At 42.8% G+C, this 19,055-nt stretch overlaps 1 protein-coding gene across 1 annotated transcript in view; it reads left to right on the forward strand.

The window, feature by feature from the left end:
* The window catches only part of nav3 (neuron navigator 3), a 36,469-nt gene that overhangs the window by 2,065 nt on the left and 15,349 nt on the right, over positions 1–19,055 (forward strand). Inside the window, exons 2-12 of the mRNA XM_072674065.1 lie at positions 595–615; positions 2,555–2,578; positions 3,375–3,398; positions 4,488–4,565; positions 7,283–7,366; positions 7,922–8,033; positions 9,331–9,452; positions 11,397–11,417; positions 12,832–12,998; positions 16,343–16,496; positions 18,537–18,723. Of these exons, the coding sequence (XP_072530166.1) occupies positions 595–615; positions 2,555–2,578; positions 3,375–3,398; positions 4,488–4,565; positions 7,283–7,366; positions 7,922–8,033; positions 9,331–9,452; positions 11,397–11,417; positions 12,832–12,998; positions 16,343–16,496; positions 18,537–18,723 (994 nt within the window). The remainder of the gene's footprint in view (positions 1–594; positions 616–2,554; positions 2,579–3,374; positions 3,399–4,487; positions 4,566–7,282; positions 7,367–7,921; positions 8,034–9,330; positions 9,453–11,396; positions 11,418–12,831; positions 12,999–16,342; positions 16,497–18,536; positions 18,724–19,055) is intronic.

A 19,055-nucleotide genomic window follows, 5' to 3' on the forward strand; every position in this document is an offset into this window, starting at 1 on the left:
AGATACTGAATCATTCATAGTGGATATTGAAACATTCATAGTGGATACTGAATAATTTATAGTAGATACTGAATAATTTATAGTAGATACTGAATAATTTATAGATACTGAATAATTTATAGTAGATACTGAATAATTTATAGGGAATACTGAATAATGTATAGTAGATACTGAATAATGTATAGTAGATACTGAATAATTTATAGGGAATACTGAATAATGTATAGTAGATACTGAATAATGTATAGTAGATACTGAATAATTTATAGATACTGAATAATTTATAGTAGATACTGAATAATTTATAGGGAATACTGAATAATGTATAGTAGATACTGAATAATTTATAGGGAATACTGAATAATGTATAGTAGATACTGAATAATTTATAGTAGATACTGAATAATTTATAGGGAATACTGAATAATGTATAGTAGATACTGAATAATTTATAGGGAATACTGAATAATTTATAGTAGATACTGAATCATTTATAGATACTGAATCATTCTTCTGGGTAAAGTGTCTTCAGTAATTAATGGATCAGCTGTGGTGTAACACAGCAGCTCAACCTGCTTAAATTCTCACCTACAGGTGCTCTACTTTCTGGACAAGGTAAAGGGCAGTAATGCCGCGAGCTCTCTGTGTAAACACCTGTCTGTTTGAGCTTTACACCTGCTAATGAGTGGCCACTCTAACCGTATCAGGATTGACCACTAATTCAGACTCAGCCGATCAGCCACGACTTGTTTGGTGTCTGACGTGAGTGAGATGCTAGGCTAACGCTAATGCTGACAAACACTGGACCTAGACTGTCACCAATTTCCTCCTCTCTCTAAAAGCCAGTCTCAGTCTCCCGGCTCGTCCCTCAGAGCTCCTCCAGATCTTCATTAGCTGGTAGATGGATGAGGTTTAGGAGACAGAGGGACTTAATTTAGTCTAGAACCCCAAACAGAACCTCCTCCACAGAGCGAAACGCTGGAGGAACGGAGGAGGAACCGGAACCACTTTCACCTCAGCACAGTGTGTGGTATCACTCCGCCCACTGCGCTCCAGTCTGAACGTGGACGTGATCAGGAGGAGGATCCAGTGTTTGTTTACTAATAAACTTTTCTACTGAGCTTTTCAATAAACATTTAACAAAGGTTTTAAAGTAACCAATTAAACACCATAGCAACACCCTGGAAACACTCTAGCAACCATCTAAAACGCCATAGCTACCACCTACCAGCTGCCTAGCAACATTTTTGCAACCATCCAAAAACAGCTCAGTGACAACATTCATAGCAACACCATAGTAACTCTATCTTAGCAACCACTCAACAACTGCCTAGCAACATTTAACCCTCTGAAGTCTCTCTAAGCATTCCTTCTTAAATTCCTTCCCCACATGTTTCATATCAAACTGTTCAGAACCGTCTCTGCTTTCACGATAACGAGACCCCATGTGACCTAGAGCTCTGTGTGAGGAGATATTCAGACCCTAAACCTAAAAAATTCTTCAGATTTCCTGGAAAGCACGGCTTTACTCAGTGGACGAATTGTTTGGGGCTTCAGACGGGTTCACCAGAGTCTTAGGGGCCCTATTTTATCGACCTTTAGGTGAGCTGTCAACATGGTTGAAATTGACGTGCCGGCGGAATTTGTAGACTCCAGAGGGTTAAGCAGCCAACAAATACACCACAGCGACAACCAGCAAGACCCTAGCAACCACTATGGCAATGACCTTGCAGTGTCCAGGGCACGATGTACAACTCTAGAATTATTAATAACTTTAAATTTGATGACTTTTTCATTCATTTTAACTTAATCTTCTATAGTGTAGACTCAAGTTATAGACTATATAGATGTAATTTAGTCGTATATAACTCCCTAATTAACATATCCACACCCATATTCTACTCCGAGGAGCTTGCACAGATGAGCAATGAGCAATGTTAGCCTAGCATCTCAAGCACACACTATATACATGATATGTCCAAAAGTATGTGGACACCCCTTCTAACAAATGCATTCAGCTACTTTAAGTGACGTAAGTTAGATTGGCTCCATGCTGCCTAATGCCAGGCGTGGGCTAGTGAGGGGTATAAAGCCCTCCTCGCTAACACTCTTGTCGCTGACTGCAATCAAATCCTCACAGCAATGCTCTTCTCCAAAATCTAGTAGAAAGCCTTCCTCCCTGGACGGTAGAGACAGTTCCTCCAACAAAAAGTGAATGAGCAGGTGTCCCAATACTTTTGTCCATACAGCATACCAAACGTTTTTTTGTCTGATCGACCAGTATCTGGGGTCAATAACCAATCACGTTCATGGATTAGTCACCGCAGCTTTTCCTTAACCTGGTGATGGACGGCCCGTGTGATCGGTGCTGTGATCTGACCTGTGTTGCTCTGTCAGGGTTAATATGAGGTGGTTTGCGGATCAGGATCTCTGTGTTGGGGTCTGATTAGGGGTGGATGTGAAGCTCTGGGTGGTGTGGAGGCTGATGGGAGGTGGTGTTAGTCCATAGATGATCCACTTTCAGGAGTTCTAACTGTGATTTCTTCCCATCCAGACCGAGGAGAAGGCCCACTCTGAGGTATGAGCCATTCCTGTTATTCCTAAGCATTTGTGTGTGTGTGTGTGTGTGTGTGTGTGTGTGTGTGGTAAATACTAATCCAGATCAGAACATTATGCAGATCAGATGTTTGCAGTGAAAGCTCCAGTTCAGCTGAGCGTGCCCTACAGGTAGAGATGGGAAATTAAGCTCCAGAAAGTAGAAATCCATCCCAGGATTTTGGTCCAACTCCCAGGTGGCTGGAATGAAATCCTGTGCCGGATATTTACCATGCAGCCGAGCCGCCCAGGTGGCTGGAATAAAATCCTGGACCTGGATTTTTATCACACAGTCGATCCACAGCAGAGCCGGCCAGGTGGCTGGAACGAAATCCTGGGCTGGATTTTTTTACTATACTGCAGAGCTGCACATGCAGTTGGAATGAAATCCTGGGGCGGATTTTTTTGGACCAATGTTTTCATCTCTACCCACAGGCAGCAGAAACAGTTCAACTCTATGTTGCATTGCTTTCAATTAATCAGCCTTCCAGAAAAAAACGCACCTACAGTCCAGTCCAGTCATCCTGTAGTGTTATTAACCCTTTACTAACCCCATTTTTAATGCTTGGTTACTAAAAGTACTACGCATATTATTTCACTAATATCCACAAGCTTGTAAGATGTATGTTCTTGACTAATGAGTTCCCATACATTTCTCATGTAATAATAATCTGTACAGAGTTGATGAATGTGTTGCATTATTGCCATGGTAACTGTCTTCACCTGAGCGTGCAACATAGAGTTAATTGTTTAATTGTACTCTTTTCTTTTCAATCAAGGGGCAAACAGTCCGAAATACTACGGTACGGTTTTTTGTTTTTATAGCAGAATTTTCACATCATTTTTACAATTTTTACAGTGTTTTACTTTTGTTATAATGCATTTACAGTGTTTGATACAGTTTGGTGCAATGTTTCAAACTCTTTTTACTTTATTTGTTGCAACCAAGATAAATATCAAAATAAATATACTTATTTTAAAAAATATCAAATAATAAATTTGTGCATTTTAATAGTGCAGTACATTTTTAAGTTCAAAAATATTGATACAGTGTTTTGGTCAGGTACATTTTTCTCATTTGTATTATTTCTTTTATATTATACAGTTTAATTTTATATTTAGTTTATCAGTGTAAAATATGTTGCATTAAAATAAAAATACATTGTATCAAAATATGAAAGAAAGTGTGGTTTGATTTTACATTTAAATAACTTTAATAATCAGAACATATGTATAACAATAACATTGCATCAAAATACAATTTAAATCAAAGTTTTGATGTATTTAAAATAGTGATAAACTGAATTTTGAAAACATTATATAACCTTAAAACTAACTAAGGTAAGAATTTATATATTACAATGCATCAAAATCAAAATACATTGTGTAAAGTTTTGTAATGTTTTGTTTGATTTTAAAGTTTTGATGTATTTAAAAATTTTACAACCACAGAACCTATGTATTAAAAGGCATTGCATCAAAATAAAAATGTAAATGAAATGTAAATGAAATGTAAATGAGTTTTCACAGTACAAATATTTTGCATTAACATTAACAGAAATACATTGTATCCAGTTTGGTTTTGTGTTTAAATGCATTTTGATCAATTGAATTGTAATTTCTATACAATTTCTATAACCTCAATAGTCATATCTTATGTATAAAAAGCATAAAAATCAAAACACATTATTATGAAAGTAAAACAATTAAAATAAAAAGTGTTTATGTTTTCAGAATTTTGGAATGTTGAATTTTATCAATATACATCAAATTAAAAAGGTTTTGATATCAAAGTTTTGATGTATTTTGAATTTTAATCATTTAATAATAATAAGAAGAAGAAGAATGATAAAGCCTCATAAATCAGAACATCCTGTTTTTCCTTTTTACAGCAAATCAGAAAGCTGCGGCGGGAACTGGACGCCTCCCAGGAAAAGGTTGCGACCCTGACATCTCAGCTGGCAGCCAATGTGAGTGTAGCTCTGACATGAGCGCCCAATCAGAGCAGCCCTCCTCCTCCCGGGTTTAGAGTAATTACAGAACCTCACAGTGTCTCTACCTCCAACCAGTCTGTGCAAGCCTCCACCACCCCACCATCCGTCACCTCCCTTTTGACCCTGTCGTCTATCACTCCTGGCTCCTCATTTCAGAGGAACTGCCAGCAGAAGCTCCATGAGCTCCAGCCCACTCTCCTCCCTGCTCTCCTCCCAGATCACCAGAAGCTGAAGGCATGGTCTTTATCTCTGGGAAGGTCGGCAGACCTTTAGCGTGGATCGAGGTGTGAAACGGCCTGAAGCCTCACTGTGTTTTACTTTAGCCTCCAAAAGATGCGTTCCTGCAAGCTGTAGCACTGAGTTACCACACTGCTAGCAAAGAAGGGTTCTGCATAGTTCTGTAGAACCCTTAAAGAACCCTGAAGAACCGTTGAAGCATCTAAATGTTTTTTACGGGTCTACAGAACTATTGAGAGAGAGAGAGATAGAGAGAGAGGAGCAGAGAGAGAGAGAGAGAGAGAGAGATGGAGAGAGAGAGACAGAGATGGAGAGAGAGAGAGAGAGAGAGAGAGAGAGAGAGAGAGAAAGAGACAGATGGAGAGAGAGAGAGAGAGAGAGAGAGAGATGGAGAGAGAGAGACAGAGATGGAGAGAGAGAGAGAGAGAGGGAGAGAAAGAGACAGATGGAGAGAGAGAGAGAGAGAGAGAGATGGAGAGAGAGAGACAGAGATGGAGAGAGAGAGAGAGACAGATGGAGAGAGAGAGAGAGAGATGGAGAGAGATGGAGAGAGAGAGAGAGAGAGAGATGGAGAGAGAGAGATGGAGAGAGAGATGGAGAGAGAGAGAGAGATGGAGAGAGAGAGAGAGACAGAGATGGAGAGAGAGAGAGAGAGAGACAGAGACAGAGAGAGAGGGAGAGAGAGAGAGAGAGAGAGAGAGAGATGGAGAGAGAGATGGAGAGAGAGAGACAGAGATGGAGAGAGAGAGATAGAGAGAGAGAGAGATGGAGAGAGAGAGAGAGAGAGAGAGAGAGAGAGATGGAGAGAGAGAGAGAGAGAGAGAGAGAACAGAAGATGACAGGCTGGGCTCGGACATGCCTCGTATCCTTGCTGTCTCCAGGGTGATGACGAGGGCGGGTGTGATGAAGGTGATGAAGGGCGAGCGTCTGGCTGACGGCTGAGTGAGGAGTGTGATGGAGTGTGATGGGGCGCGAGAGGCTGACTGTCTGTCTGATCTCAGAGTGACGGGGGGGGTACAGATCAGAGCAGAACATCTGACAGACCGTTCTGCTTCTCTGAGGAAGATCTTCTCATACTGTTCACTAAACACTGACCCAACTGTCCAGCAGTGAAGCCCATTCCTCTAAGGCCCACTGCACACCATTATAGTTAGGCACAGCATATGGGCACAAGTATGTGGACACCTTGCTACTCTAGTGGGTTCACTCTCGCTGTAAGGTGGATACGGCAGAGCCTGATGAAGGACAGATGCATCCAAATATGTAAGGCCTGCATTCCAGCGTAAGAACCTCATCCCAACTGTGAAGCCTGAAAGTGGTAGCATGGACAGGAGGACAGCAGATCCTACAGGAGAGCATCAGGGTATCTGTCCATGAACTGAAGCTTAACCGTGAGTTGGGCCTTGCAGCAGGACAGTGACCACAATGCCGCTTTCTGGAGTCGTGGCATTTCACCACTGGACCACTCCTGGGCCCCAAAACAGTGTTCACACCCGATGCCTAATGCCAGGCGTGGGCTAGAGGGGTGTATATGAAGCCCCCCAGCATTGAGCTGTGGAGCAGTGGAAGAACTGTGTTCTCTGGAGTGATGTTGGTGGATCTTCATCCAGTACTTTAGGATGGGATGAGTTGGGGATGATGAGGTGGGGTGGAGATCCATCATCCAACATCCTGACCTCACTAACGCTCTTGTCACTGAATGCAATTAAATCCTCACAGCAAGTGTCCAAATACTTTTATAGGGTTTTAAAGGGTTACAGTAAAATCTTGGGATTCATTGCTCCTGTATTGCAGCTACAGCTCCTACACACACACACACACACACACACACACAGGCCGCTGGGAGAGCTTTGAACTGCAGTTTAAGTGAGCAGGCCGAGTTCAAAGCAGACAGGAGGTGGAGGTGTGTGTGTGTGTGTGTGTGTGTGTGTGTGTGTGAAAGTGAACACGCTGCTGCTGCTGCTGGAGCTCAGGGGCTTGGGGGGAGGAGACTTTACAAATAACAGAAATTACACTCCTGACCTGAACACCAGTCCTTTGACACATACCAGCACACACACACACATACACACACACACACACTCAGTCAAAGGGAGCCTTCAGTCTCTCCACCTCACTTCGGTCTGGTTCATTTGGCTTTCACTGGATCCGGATCTGAATCTGAATCAAAATAAACTGATTTAATGAATTCAGATCTATCAGACTTCTATCTGATCCACCATCGCACCTACAGTCCACCTCTGACCCACCTGGGTCCAAAACAGCAGCTGAGGGGGCTCTCACTGTTTACTTTAGAGGTCTTATTTACAGTAGCAGTGTGTGAAACTACCTCCACCATGTTTGGAGGCTGTACTTCAGCCTGGCTAGCTCTCACCTCCTTTTACCTCCCCTTCTTCCCCTTCTGTTGTGTGTGTGTGTGTGTGTGTGTGTGTGTGTGTGTGTGTGTGTGTGTGCAGGCGCATCTGGTAGCAGCGTTTGAGAAGAGTCTGGGGAACATGACCTGCCGCCTGCAGAGCCTGACCATGACGGCGGAGCAAAAGGTAGAACGCTCACGACATGTTAAAGAACCCGTGGGTCTTCTGTTGTAGTGACGGTGTTCTGAGAAACTCTCATAATTCAGTTCGATCCACACAAACACTGACATATGGAAATCAGCTCTATTCTGATTGGTTGCATTATATTATATATATTAAAAAGCCTTTTTGAAAAAGTTGCCTGAGCTGAAACACAGAATTTTACCCTAAACTGCTGTAGGCTGAATGGGTGGGGCTAAACAGCTGTAGGCTGAATGGGTGGGGCTATACTGCGGTAGGCTGAATGGGTGGGGCCTAAACTGCTGTAGACTGAATGGGTGGGGCCTAAACTGCTGTGGACTGAATGGGTGGTGCCTAAACTGCTGTAGGCTGTGTGGGTGGGGCTAAACTGCTGTAGGGTGAATGGGTGGGACCTAAACTGCTGTAGGCTGAGTGGGAGGGACTAAACTGCTGTAGGGTGAATGGGTGGGACCTAAACTGCTGTAGGCTGTGTGGGTGGGGCTAATGTGTGTATGTGTGTGTGTGTGTGTGTGTGTGTGTGTGTGTGTGTGTGTGTTATAGGAGTCTGAACTGGCGGAGTTGAGAGAGACCATAGAAGCTTTAAAGACTCAGAACACTGACGCTCAAACTGCCATCCAGGTGGCTCTCAATGGACCAGACCATCTACACAGAGGTACACCCACCTACACCTCACCTCACCCACCTACATCTCACCTCACCCACCTACACCTCACCTCACCCACCTACATCTCACCTCACCCACCTACATCTCACCTCACCCACCTACACCTCACCTCACCCACCTACACCTCACCTCACCCACCTACATCTCACCTCACCCACCTACACCTCACCTCACCCACCTACATCTCACCTCACCCACCTACACCTCACCTCACCCACCTACATCTCACCTCACCCACCTACACCTCACCTCACCCACCTACACCTCAGATACAGAAAGACCAGACCAGACCACCAGTGTTTATATACAAAATTTAACATATATAAATAAAAGAGATTACTTTACAGATATACACAATTTACTATATAGAATTTAAAGAGATTTATTTACAGATATACACAATTTACTATATAGAATTTAAAGAGATTTATTTACAGATATACACAATTTACTATATAGAATTTAAAGAGATTTATTTACAGATATACACAATTTACTATATAGAATTTAAAGAGATTTATTTACAGATATACACAATTTACTATATAGAATTTAAAGAGATTTATCTACAGATATACACAATTTACTATATAGAATTTAAAGAGATTTATCTACAGATATACACAATTTACTATATAGAATTTAAAGAGATTTATCTACAGATACACACAATTTACTATATAGAATTTAAAGAGATTTATCTACAGATATACACAATTTACTATATAGAATTTAAAGAGATTTATTTACAGATATACACAATTTACTATATAGAATTTAAAGAGATTTATTTACAGATATACACAATTTACTATATAGAATTTAAAGAGATTTATCTACAGATATACACAATTTACTATATAGAATTTAAAGAGATTTATCTACAGATATACACAATTTACTATATAGAATTTAAAGAGATTTATTTACAGATATACACAATTTACTATATAGAATTTAAAGAGATTTATTTACAGATATACACAATTTACTATATAGAATTTAAAGAGATTTATTTACAGATATACACAATTTAACATATAGAAATAAAAGAGATTACTTTACAGATATACACAGTTTAATATATAGAATTTAAAGAGATTATTTTGTTTATATACACGCTTTTATTTATAGAATTTAAGAGTCTTGCAGAGCCCTGTATAAAGCATTGAGTAGTTACACAGCTCTACAGTACAGAAACCTTTCTTATGGATAAATGATCATCTGAGTGTGTGTGTGTGTGTGTGTGTGTGTGTGTATGTGTGTGTGTGTATGTGTGTGTTAGATCTGAAGATCCGTCGGCAGCACTCCTCTGAGAGCATGTCCAGCATTAACAGTGCGGCCAGTCACTCCAGCCTGGGCAGCTGTAAGGACAGTGAGGACAAGAAGAAGAAGAAGAAGAGCTGGGTGAGTCTAACACTGTGCAAAAGTTTGTGCACCCCATGTTCAGTAGCTGCCGTGCCCACATTGTACAGCTAGCAGGTGAAGTGCTGTGACGACGGTCTGCTCACTTCAAACGAAATAAGATCAAATAATAAAGGATAAAAGTGAAAATACAATAATAAAATATATATATATATATATAGAATAAAATAATATAGAAATGTATAGAGAGGATGATAACCATACACATTCACCTGATATTCACAAATCCGCAACATAGAGATTAGGAGGTGTGTGAGGTAGTGTGAGGTGTGTGAGGTAGGAGAGGATAAAGGGCTGAAGTCTGAGCGGGGGTATAATATAATAATCTGTATTACAGTCTGGACCGTCCAGTGAACTGTGCTGTGTGTATGTGAGGTCGTCCTAGTCCTGGCTACTGTCCTCTAATACACGATTCCAGTGGTTTGATAATCAAACAGCATCATCACCGTCATCAGAATCAAATCATTTGATTCACAGCGGCTGACGTCCCTCTCTAACGGTCCAGTCGCACCAGCTCTCTGAGGACATTACCCTCACATTCCTTGGCTTTAGCCACACAGTAGTGCCGCAGAGCACAGAGACCTTTATTATGGAAACAGAGGGGGTGCACATTTTTTAAGACTCCGCTTGTTGGCGACCCCTGCTGGTCAGGATGGTGAATCTCTCTGTACCTGTGTCTCTTTGGAGTCGCATTATGTCACATTATGACACTATATGGTCAGACGTATGGGGTATAGTATACTCCTCTATCCCATGCATGCGATTAGAGGGCATGGTGCCAATATGTTCATGGTCACTATCTGCTCCAGAGAGTCCTTTTCTTTTTGCAGCACTAGACAAGCTGTGGGGATCAGTGTCAGCAATGGGTGCAGCTGATTGGAGAAGGAGTGTCCACAAACTTTTGGACACGTAGTGTAATATTAATCTGGGAGTTGTTCTTTATACCATATCAGAATTTCATGATGAATGGACCAATAAAAATGCTCCAAAATGGTCTGGAATTCAATCTTTTTACATTGACTTCCATTGAAAGTTCAGGAGGTTTTTTCCTCCTCCTGTAAAGCTGCTGATTATTTGTCGCAGGACTTTTACTTTTACGTCTACTTCTTACATCCAAAAACAAAACCCTCTCCAGATAAATCTCTCCATCCGGAAAGTGTGAGTCTGATCCTGATTGGATGAGAAGTATAAACAGACACCATTCTGACTCCCTATTGGTTTATAAGAGATCATCACACCTGCACCCGTCCCGTCCCTCTCCAGCGAGCTCACAGCAGACGTCTGTAGTCTAGTATGAAGACTGTGTCCGTGGCAGAGACTCAAGAGACCTGCAGTGAAACGTCCCGACTGAGCCCCACATTTACACTCCAATAAAGCTTATTGATCACACGCCTCTGAAGTCTGACTTTCTGCAGCTTTACAGAACTTCTAGACAACGACTCCTCATATTTTCCTCCATGAAGCTCATGTTGATGCTCAGTAGAGCACAGAGACGCTCCTTTAATAGAGCTGATATTACTGAAATGCTTCATTTTCAATGGGCAGATCTGCAGCTGAAACAGGAGCCTAGTGCAGCCCAACATTTTTAACATCAACATTTTAATAGATCATTCTCCTCATTATGGCTTTTAGAGAAATGGGGTTTTGGGGAGGGGGGGGGGTAGTGCACTATAGACCCCTGTGGCTCGGCCTAAGCTTTCAGCCTTTGTTTTCCTTCCATTACTTTTAGTTTTCTACTTGAAGTCGTTCTGAAACCAGTACTTTTACACTTTTACTGGAGTAAAAAGCTTAAAGTTTTACCTTTTAAACCCTAGTATCTCCACTCACTTCTACCCTTCACACACTTTTGGCTCTTTGGCCTTCTCTATGCCCCCCCCCCCCCCTCTCTCCCTCTCTCTCCCTCTCTCTCTCTATACACACTGCCAGGGAAAGGACAGAGGACATAAGGTGAATATGCTAAGCTCCCTGAACCTGTCCTGCATGTGTAGACTGACTTACAGGGGACAGGTGTACCGTCTGTGGACTGCATGATTCGCTCAGATGCTCTCCCATCTGCCCGCAGATTTGCCCCTTTTCTGCCCCAGGAGAGTCCAAGTACCCCTCTGTCCTCCCCCCCTGACCCTCTGTTATGTGCTTGTCCCCCTCATGGACATGTTCTCACATGTGCGGTGGTTATTTTACCGTGACTGTAGCTGTTAATGTAGCACTGAGGTAGATAGAGAGCATTAGCTAACCCTAACCCCTCCCATTCAGCCTACAGCAGTTTAGCCCCACCCATTCAGCCTACAGCAGTTTAGCCCCACCCTTTCAACCTATAGCAGTTTAGCCCCGCCCATTCAGCCTACAGCAGTTTAACCCCTGCCCATTCAGCCTACAGCAGTTTAGCCCCACCCATTTAGCCTAAAACAGTTTAGCCCCGCCCTTTCTGCCTAAAGTAGTTTAGCCCCACCCATTTTGCTTAAAGCAGGTCGTCCATGTGGTTGTGGTGTTAGAGTGAGGCGGGCGAGTCAGGTGTTGTAGATGTAGAGAGAGGATTGGGTGATTATGGTCCTCAGGGTGACTCCAGACCGGCGCTGACGAGGCAGACGCTCATGAATTCAAATCAGATCTTTATTATTTATGCACACGTTAATTATTCATCTGCTTAATTTGTGCCTCGGTGGCCTCGGAGAAAGAGAGAGGGGGGGGCTTCGCGTTGTGAGCAGCAGTAAGAGTATATTAGACATGTGTTTGTCTTCAGGTCCTTAGATCAGCATGTCCATCCAGCAACCACCAACTGCCCACCCACCCCTCTTACTGCCCCCTTACTGCCCTCTTACTGCCCCCTTACTGCCCCCTGTGTGTTGATTCCAGACCTCACTCATGGCAAAAGCTCTGAATGACGACTCTGTGACAATTCTGTTATATGAGCCATATATAAACAACAGCCCCACCCATTCAGCCTACAGCAGTTTAGCCCCACCCATTTAGCCTACAGCAGTTTATCCTCACCCATTCAACCTACAGCAGTTTAGCCCCACCCACTCAGCCTACAGCAGTTTAGCTCCACCCATTCAGCCTACAGCAGTTTATCCTCACCCATTCAACCTACAGCAGTTTAGCTCCACCCACTCAGCCTACAGCAGTTTAGCCCCACCCACTCAGCCTACAGCAGTTTCGCCCCATCCATTCAGCCTACAGCAGTTTAGCCCCACCCATTCAGACTACAGCAGTTTAGCCCCACCCATTCAGCCTACAGCAGTTTAGCCCCACCCATTTAGCCTACAGCAGTTTACCTTACCCAATCAGCCTACAGCATTTTAGCCCCACCCACTCAGCCTCAGTGTGTCAGTGTCAGTGTGTGTTGTGTCTGTCTCCTCAGCTGCGGAGCTCCTTTAAGCAGGCGTTTGGAAAGAAGAAGAGCTCCAAGCTGCAGACGGCCCATGATGAACTGGAGGAGGTGACCGACTCACTGCCCGCATCACCCAAACTACAGCATAGCAGCATGGGAAGCACCCCGACCCTACACACTTCCCCGTCAACTACAGAGTGAGTACATATACACACACACACATACCTACAGACCCTGGCCACTTTATCAGAAACACCTCCCTTGTAGCTAGATATAATAAAGTGACCAGTGAGTGGAAGCACAAGGTAGGTGTTTCTGATAAAGTGACCAGTGAGTGGTGGCACAAGGTAGGTGTTTCTAATAAAGTGGCCAGTGATTAAGCACAAGGTAGGTGTTTCTAATAAAGTGGCCAGTGAGTGGAAGCACAAGATAGGTGTTTCTGATAAAGTGGCCAGTGAGTGGAAGCGCAAGGTAGGTGTTTCTAATAAAGTGGCCAGTGAGTGGAAGCGCAAGGTAGGTGTTTCTAATAAAGTGGCCAGTGAGTGGAAGCACAAGGTAGGTGTTTCTAATAAAGTGGCCAGTGAGTGGAAGCGCAAGGTAGGTGTTTCTAATAAAGTGGCCAGTGAGTGGAAGCACAAGATAGGTGTTTCTGATAAAGTGTCCAGTGAGTGGAAGTACAAGGTAGGTGTTTCTAATAAAGTGGCCAGTGAGTGGAAGCACAAGATAGGTGTTTCTAATAAAGTGGCCAGTTGTCGGTTAATTTTTGTCTTCCTGTCCATCTTTTAATTTTCTAGTATCTTTTTTCTCTCTTCTACAAGTCTTACATCTCTGTGTATATGTGTGTGTGTGTATATATGTGTGTGTATGTGTATGTTTGTGTAGAAAGTGTGTGTGCGATAGCAAGTCTTCCCCCATTTGGACCCCAAAGAAAAGGCAAAACGGCCATGTGGTCTACAAACACAGATCTCGGTAAAGGGTGGAGTGGTGCATGTTAGGAAGGTGTGGCGTGGTGTTTCACTCAAGAGCTGAAGCAGTAGTTTCTCCTCCTCTTCACCTCAGATGATGTAGTTTCTGACACTGTACTCACCCATCTGTACTCATTCATATCCATCCATACTCATGCATTCACGTTCATACCTTTAATACCCATGTTCATCTATACCCATTCATATGTATACATTCCCATCTATATTCATCTATACCTATACCCACCTGTACCTATTCATCCCCATCCCCATCTATTCCCATTCATATCCTTTCCTACCCATTTATACCATATCTATACCTGTCCGTCTATTCCCATTGATTTCTATCTATAATCATCTATACCTATACCCACCTATACCTATCCATACCAATCTATACCCATTTATACCATATCTATACCTGTCCATCTATTCCCATTGATTCCCATCTATAATCATCCATACCTATACCCACTAATACCTATCCATACCCATCTATACCCATTCATATCCATTCACACTCATCTATACCATATCTATACAAACCTATACCTATCCATACCCTTCCCCTCTATGTCTATTAATTCCCATTTATTATCACCCATACCTATACCCACATATACCTATCCATCCCCATACCCATCAATACCCATATCTATTCATACTCATCTATACCATATCTATACCCAAATATATCAATTCATACCCTATATTCCCATTCATATACTTCCATAACCATCCATTAATATCCATTAATATCCTTCTAAACTCATCTATACCCACCAATGTATACCATTTATACCCATTGAATCCCTATCCCCATCATACCCATTCCAAATCTATACACATTTATGCCTACATTCAAACCTTTTATACCCATATTCATCTATACCCATCCCCACCCACAGCCATTTACCTCCATTCATATCCAATCCATCCCAATCCCCAACCCCATACCCATCCATACCCACCTATACCTGTTCATACCCTTCCCCATCTATACTCAGTCTTTCATATCCATTCGTGCCCATCTATACCATATCTATACCCATCCATTCCCATACCCCTATATACCCATTCAAACCCATCTATACCATATCTATACCTGTCCATATCCGTACCACCTATACCCATCTATACCTATACCTATCTTTACCCTTCCCCATCTATACCCATTCATATCCATTCATACTCATCTATACCATATCTATACCCATCCATTCCCATACCCCTATATACCCATTCATATCCATTCATACCCATCTTTACCATATCTATACCTGTCCATATCCGTACCACCTATACCCATCTATACCTATCTTTACCCTTCCCCATCTATACCCATTCATATCCATTCAAACCCATCTTTACCATATCTATACCTGTCCATATCCGTACCACCTATACCCATCTATACCTATACCTATCTTTACCCTTCCCCATCTATAGCCATTCATATCCATTCATACTCATCTATACCATATCTATACCCATCCATTCCCATACCCCTATATACCCATTCATATCCATTCATACCCATCTTTACCATATCTATACCTGTCCATATCCGTACCACCTATACCCATCAATACCTATCTTTACCCTTCCCCATCTATACCCATTCATATCCATTCATACTCATCTATACCATATCTATACCCATCCATACCCACCTTTACCCACCTATACCTGTTCCTGTACCTTTTTATACCCATCCCCATCCATATCCAATCCATCCTGCCCCAACCGAATCCATCCACGCACATCTATACCAGGTCACCATCTCTAATAAATGTTGTGTGGTTCTTATTATGTTGAGCACCCCGTAGTATTGGGTTCTCAGTGATCTCTTGTTGGCCTGATTCTGTGCTTTCTGACAATGAGTGATTTAATGTTATCTAGAACACACAGACTAAACATTGATGTTAATGTTTTTAGCTATGCTAACACACTTCTATTCATGTTTATAGATAGCAGTGAATCCTACAGTGTCAGAATCCACATAACCAAGTCTGTAGGAGGTTACTCCTCCACGTGGTTCCAGAAGCGTGTGTGATGATTTAGGCATGCAGTTAGCACCATGTTGAGCTGCATGATGCTAATAAGCCTGCGGTACTTGTTTTTCGCAGCGTCTAAAATAACCTCAAGTGATTAGATTTGCAGTGTGGGTATTCCAGACGAATGTGTTTATGAGGCCAGATTACAAGCCATAGGTTTGCACAGTGATGCTAGCTTTAGCAAGTAGCTTTAACAGGAGATGCTTATGTATGTGTGTGTATGTGAGTGTGTGTGTGTGTGTGTGTATGGTGTAACTCTCAATTGGTTTGCTCTATGTGCTCCATCTGATTTTCCCCAACCAGGCTCCGCCCAACATGATATTGTTGCTAGGCAAAAATCTAACATTTGTGGGCGGAGCCGCATTCTCCCTTTACTCCTGCATTGCAGTCTCTGTGCACTGTGCCTGTGTGTGAGTGTGTATACTGTGTTCATTCCTTTATCCACTCTGAGGGACTGTTCTGTCAGAGTCTGTGCACTGAGGGTCTGTGACCTAGAACCTGTTCTGTGTGCGTGTGCAGGCTGTGTGAGTGTACAGAAGCAGAGGCTGAGATTATTCTGCAGTTGAAGAACGAGCTGAGGGAGAAGGAGCTGAAGCTCACTGATATCAGACTGGAAGCTCTAAGCTCCGCCCACCACCTGGACCAGATACGAGAGGCCATGAACCGTATGCAGGTACACACACACACACACACACACACACACACACACACACACACACACACACACACAAGCCACATTTAAAGCCAGTTTGAAAAAACATACCATTCATATCTATCCTTACTGATCCATACCCATCTATACCCATCCACACCCATACCCACTTATACCATCTATACCCATCCACACCCATACCCACTTATACCATCTATACCCATCCACACCCATACCCACTAATACCATCTATACCCATCCACACCCATACCCACTTATACCATCTATACCCATCCACACCCATACCCACTTATACCATCTATACCCATCCACACCCATACCCACTTATACCATCTATACCCGTCCACACCCATACCCACCTATACCATCTATACCCGTCCACACCCATACCCACCTATACCATCTATACCCATCCACACCCATACCCACTTATACCATCTATACCCGTCCACACCCATACCCACCTATACCATCTATACCCATCCACACCCATACCCACTTATACCATCTATACCCGTCCACACCCATACCCACTAATACCATCTATACCCGTCCACATCTTTACCCACTTATACCATCTATACCCATACCCACTTATACTATCTATACCCATCCACAGCCATACCCACTAATACCATCTATATCCGTCCACATCTATACTCACTTATACCATCTATACCCATACCCACTTATACCATCTATACCCATCCACACCCATACACACCCATACCCACTTATACCATCTATACCCATACCCACTTATACTATCTATACCCATCCACAGCCATACCCACTAATACCATCTATATCCGTCCACATCTATACTCACTTATACCATCTATACCCATACCCACTTATACCATCTATACCCATCCACACCCATACACACCCATACCCACTAATACCATCTATACCCGTCCACATCTATACCCATTTATACCATCTATACCCGTCCACACCCATACCCACTAATACCATCTATACCTGTCCACATCTATACCCACTTATACCATCTATACCCATACCCACTTATACCATCTATACCCATCCACACCCATACCCACTTATACCATCTATACCCATCCACACCCATACCCACCTATACCATCTATACCCATCCACACCCATACCCACTTATACCATCTATACCCATCCACACCCACACCCACTTATACCATCTATACCCGTCCACACCCATACCCACTAATACCATCTATACCCATCCACACCCATACCCACCTATACCATCTATACCCATCCACACCCATACCCACCTATACCATCTATACCCATCCACACCCATACCCACTTATACCATCTATACCCGTCCACACCCATACCCACCTATACCATCTATACCCATCCACACCCATACCCACCTATACAATCTATACCCATCCACACCCATACCCACTAATACCATCTATACCCGTCCACATCTTTACCCACTTATACCATCTATACCCATACCCACTTATACCATTTATACCTGTCCACACCCATATCCACTCATACCATCTACACCCATACCCACTAATATAATTTTTACCCGTCCATACCCATAACCACCCATACCCATCCACACCTATCTACACCCATCTATACACTTCCATACCTATACCAGCCATACTCATACCCATTTATACCCATCCACACCCATACCCACTTATACCATCTATACCCATACCTACTAATACCATTTTTATCCGTACATACCATAACCACCCTCATATATATCCTCATATACCCATTTACACCAATTTATATCATCTACACTTATGTGTACCCATACCCACCTATACCTGTCTATACCCATCCATACCCACCTATACCCATATATAGCCTTTCATACCCTTTCATACCCACCCATATTCAGTCCATATCCATTAATACCTATACCCATTCATGTCACCCCATAGCCGTCTTGACCCCCACCCATCCTCATACCCATCTACACCCCCATTCGACCCCATCCATATACCCATTCCCATGCTGAACCTTCACTTTAATGGTCTGGCCTCTCTCTCTCTCTCTGAACAGAATGAGATAGAGCTGCTGAAGGCGGAGAATGACCGTCTGAAGTCCAGCGGAAACTCCACACCTGCTGCCACGCCTGCTAAAACGGCCCGCCCACCGTCCGAAACCTCCAGCACCTCCTCCTCTTCCTCACGGCAGAGCCTGGGGCTCTCACTCAACAACCTCAACATCACTGACACCATCATGTCGGGTGAGAGGCACATGTAGTGAGGTCAGCAGTGTGTGTAACACTCACTACACACACTGCTTACTCAATACATAGAATATGTAATACATTAAAACTCAGTACTTAGCACTTATTATTTAGGCCACACATGAGCTCAGTAGTTGGTAAATACTTAATACTTACAGACACTCCATAAAAATCAGTACTTATATCTGGCTGTAATATCGAATTAGTAGTTAGTACTCACTCAGTACTCAGTATTTATATCACTTGATATTTATAGAGTTGGTATTTACTCAATTCTTAGTACTTAATGTACTCACTCAGTTTCATGAGATTACTATTTAGTATTCATT

This window comes from Salminus brasiliensis, chromosome 2 (assembly GCF_030463535.1).
Source record: "Salminus brasiliensis chromosome 2, fSalBra1.hap2, whole genome shotgun sequence".
Lineage (NCBI taxonomy): Eukaryota > Metazoa > Chordata > Actinopteri > Characiformes > Bryconidae > Salminus > Salminus brasiliensis.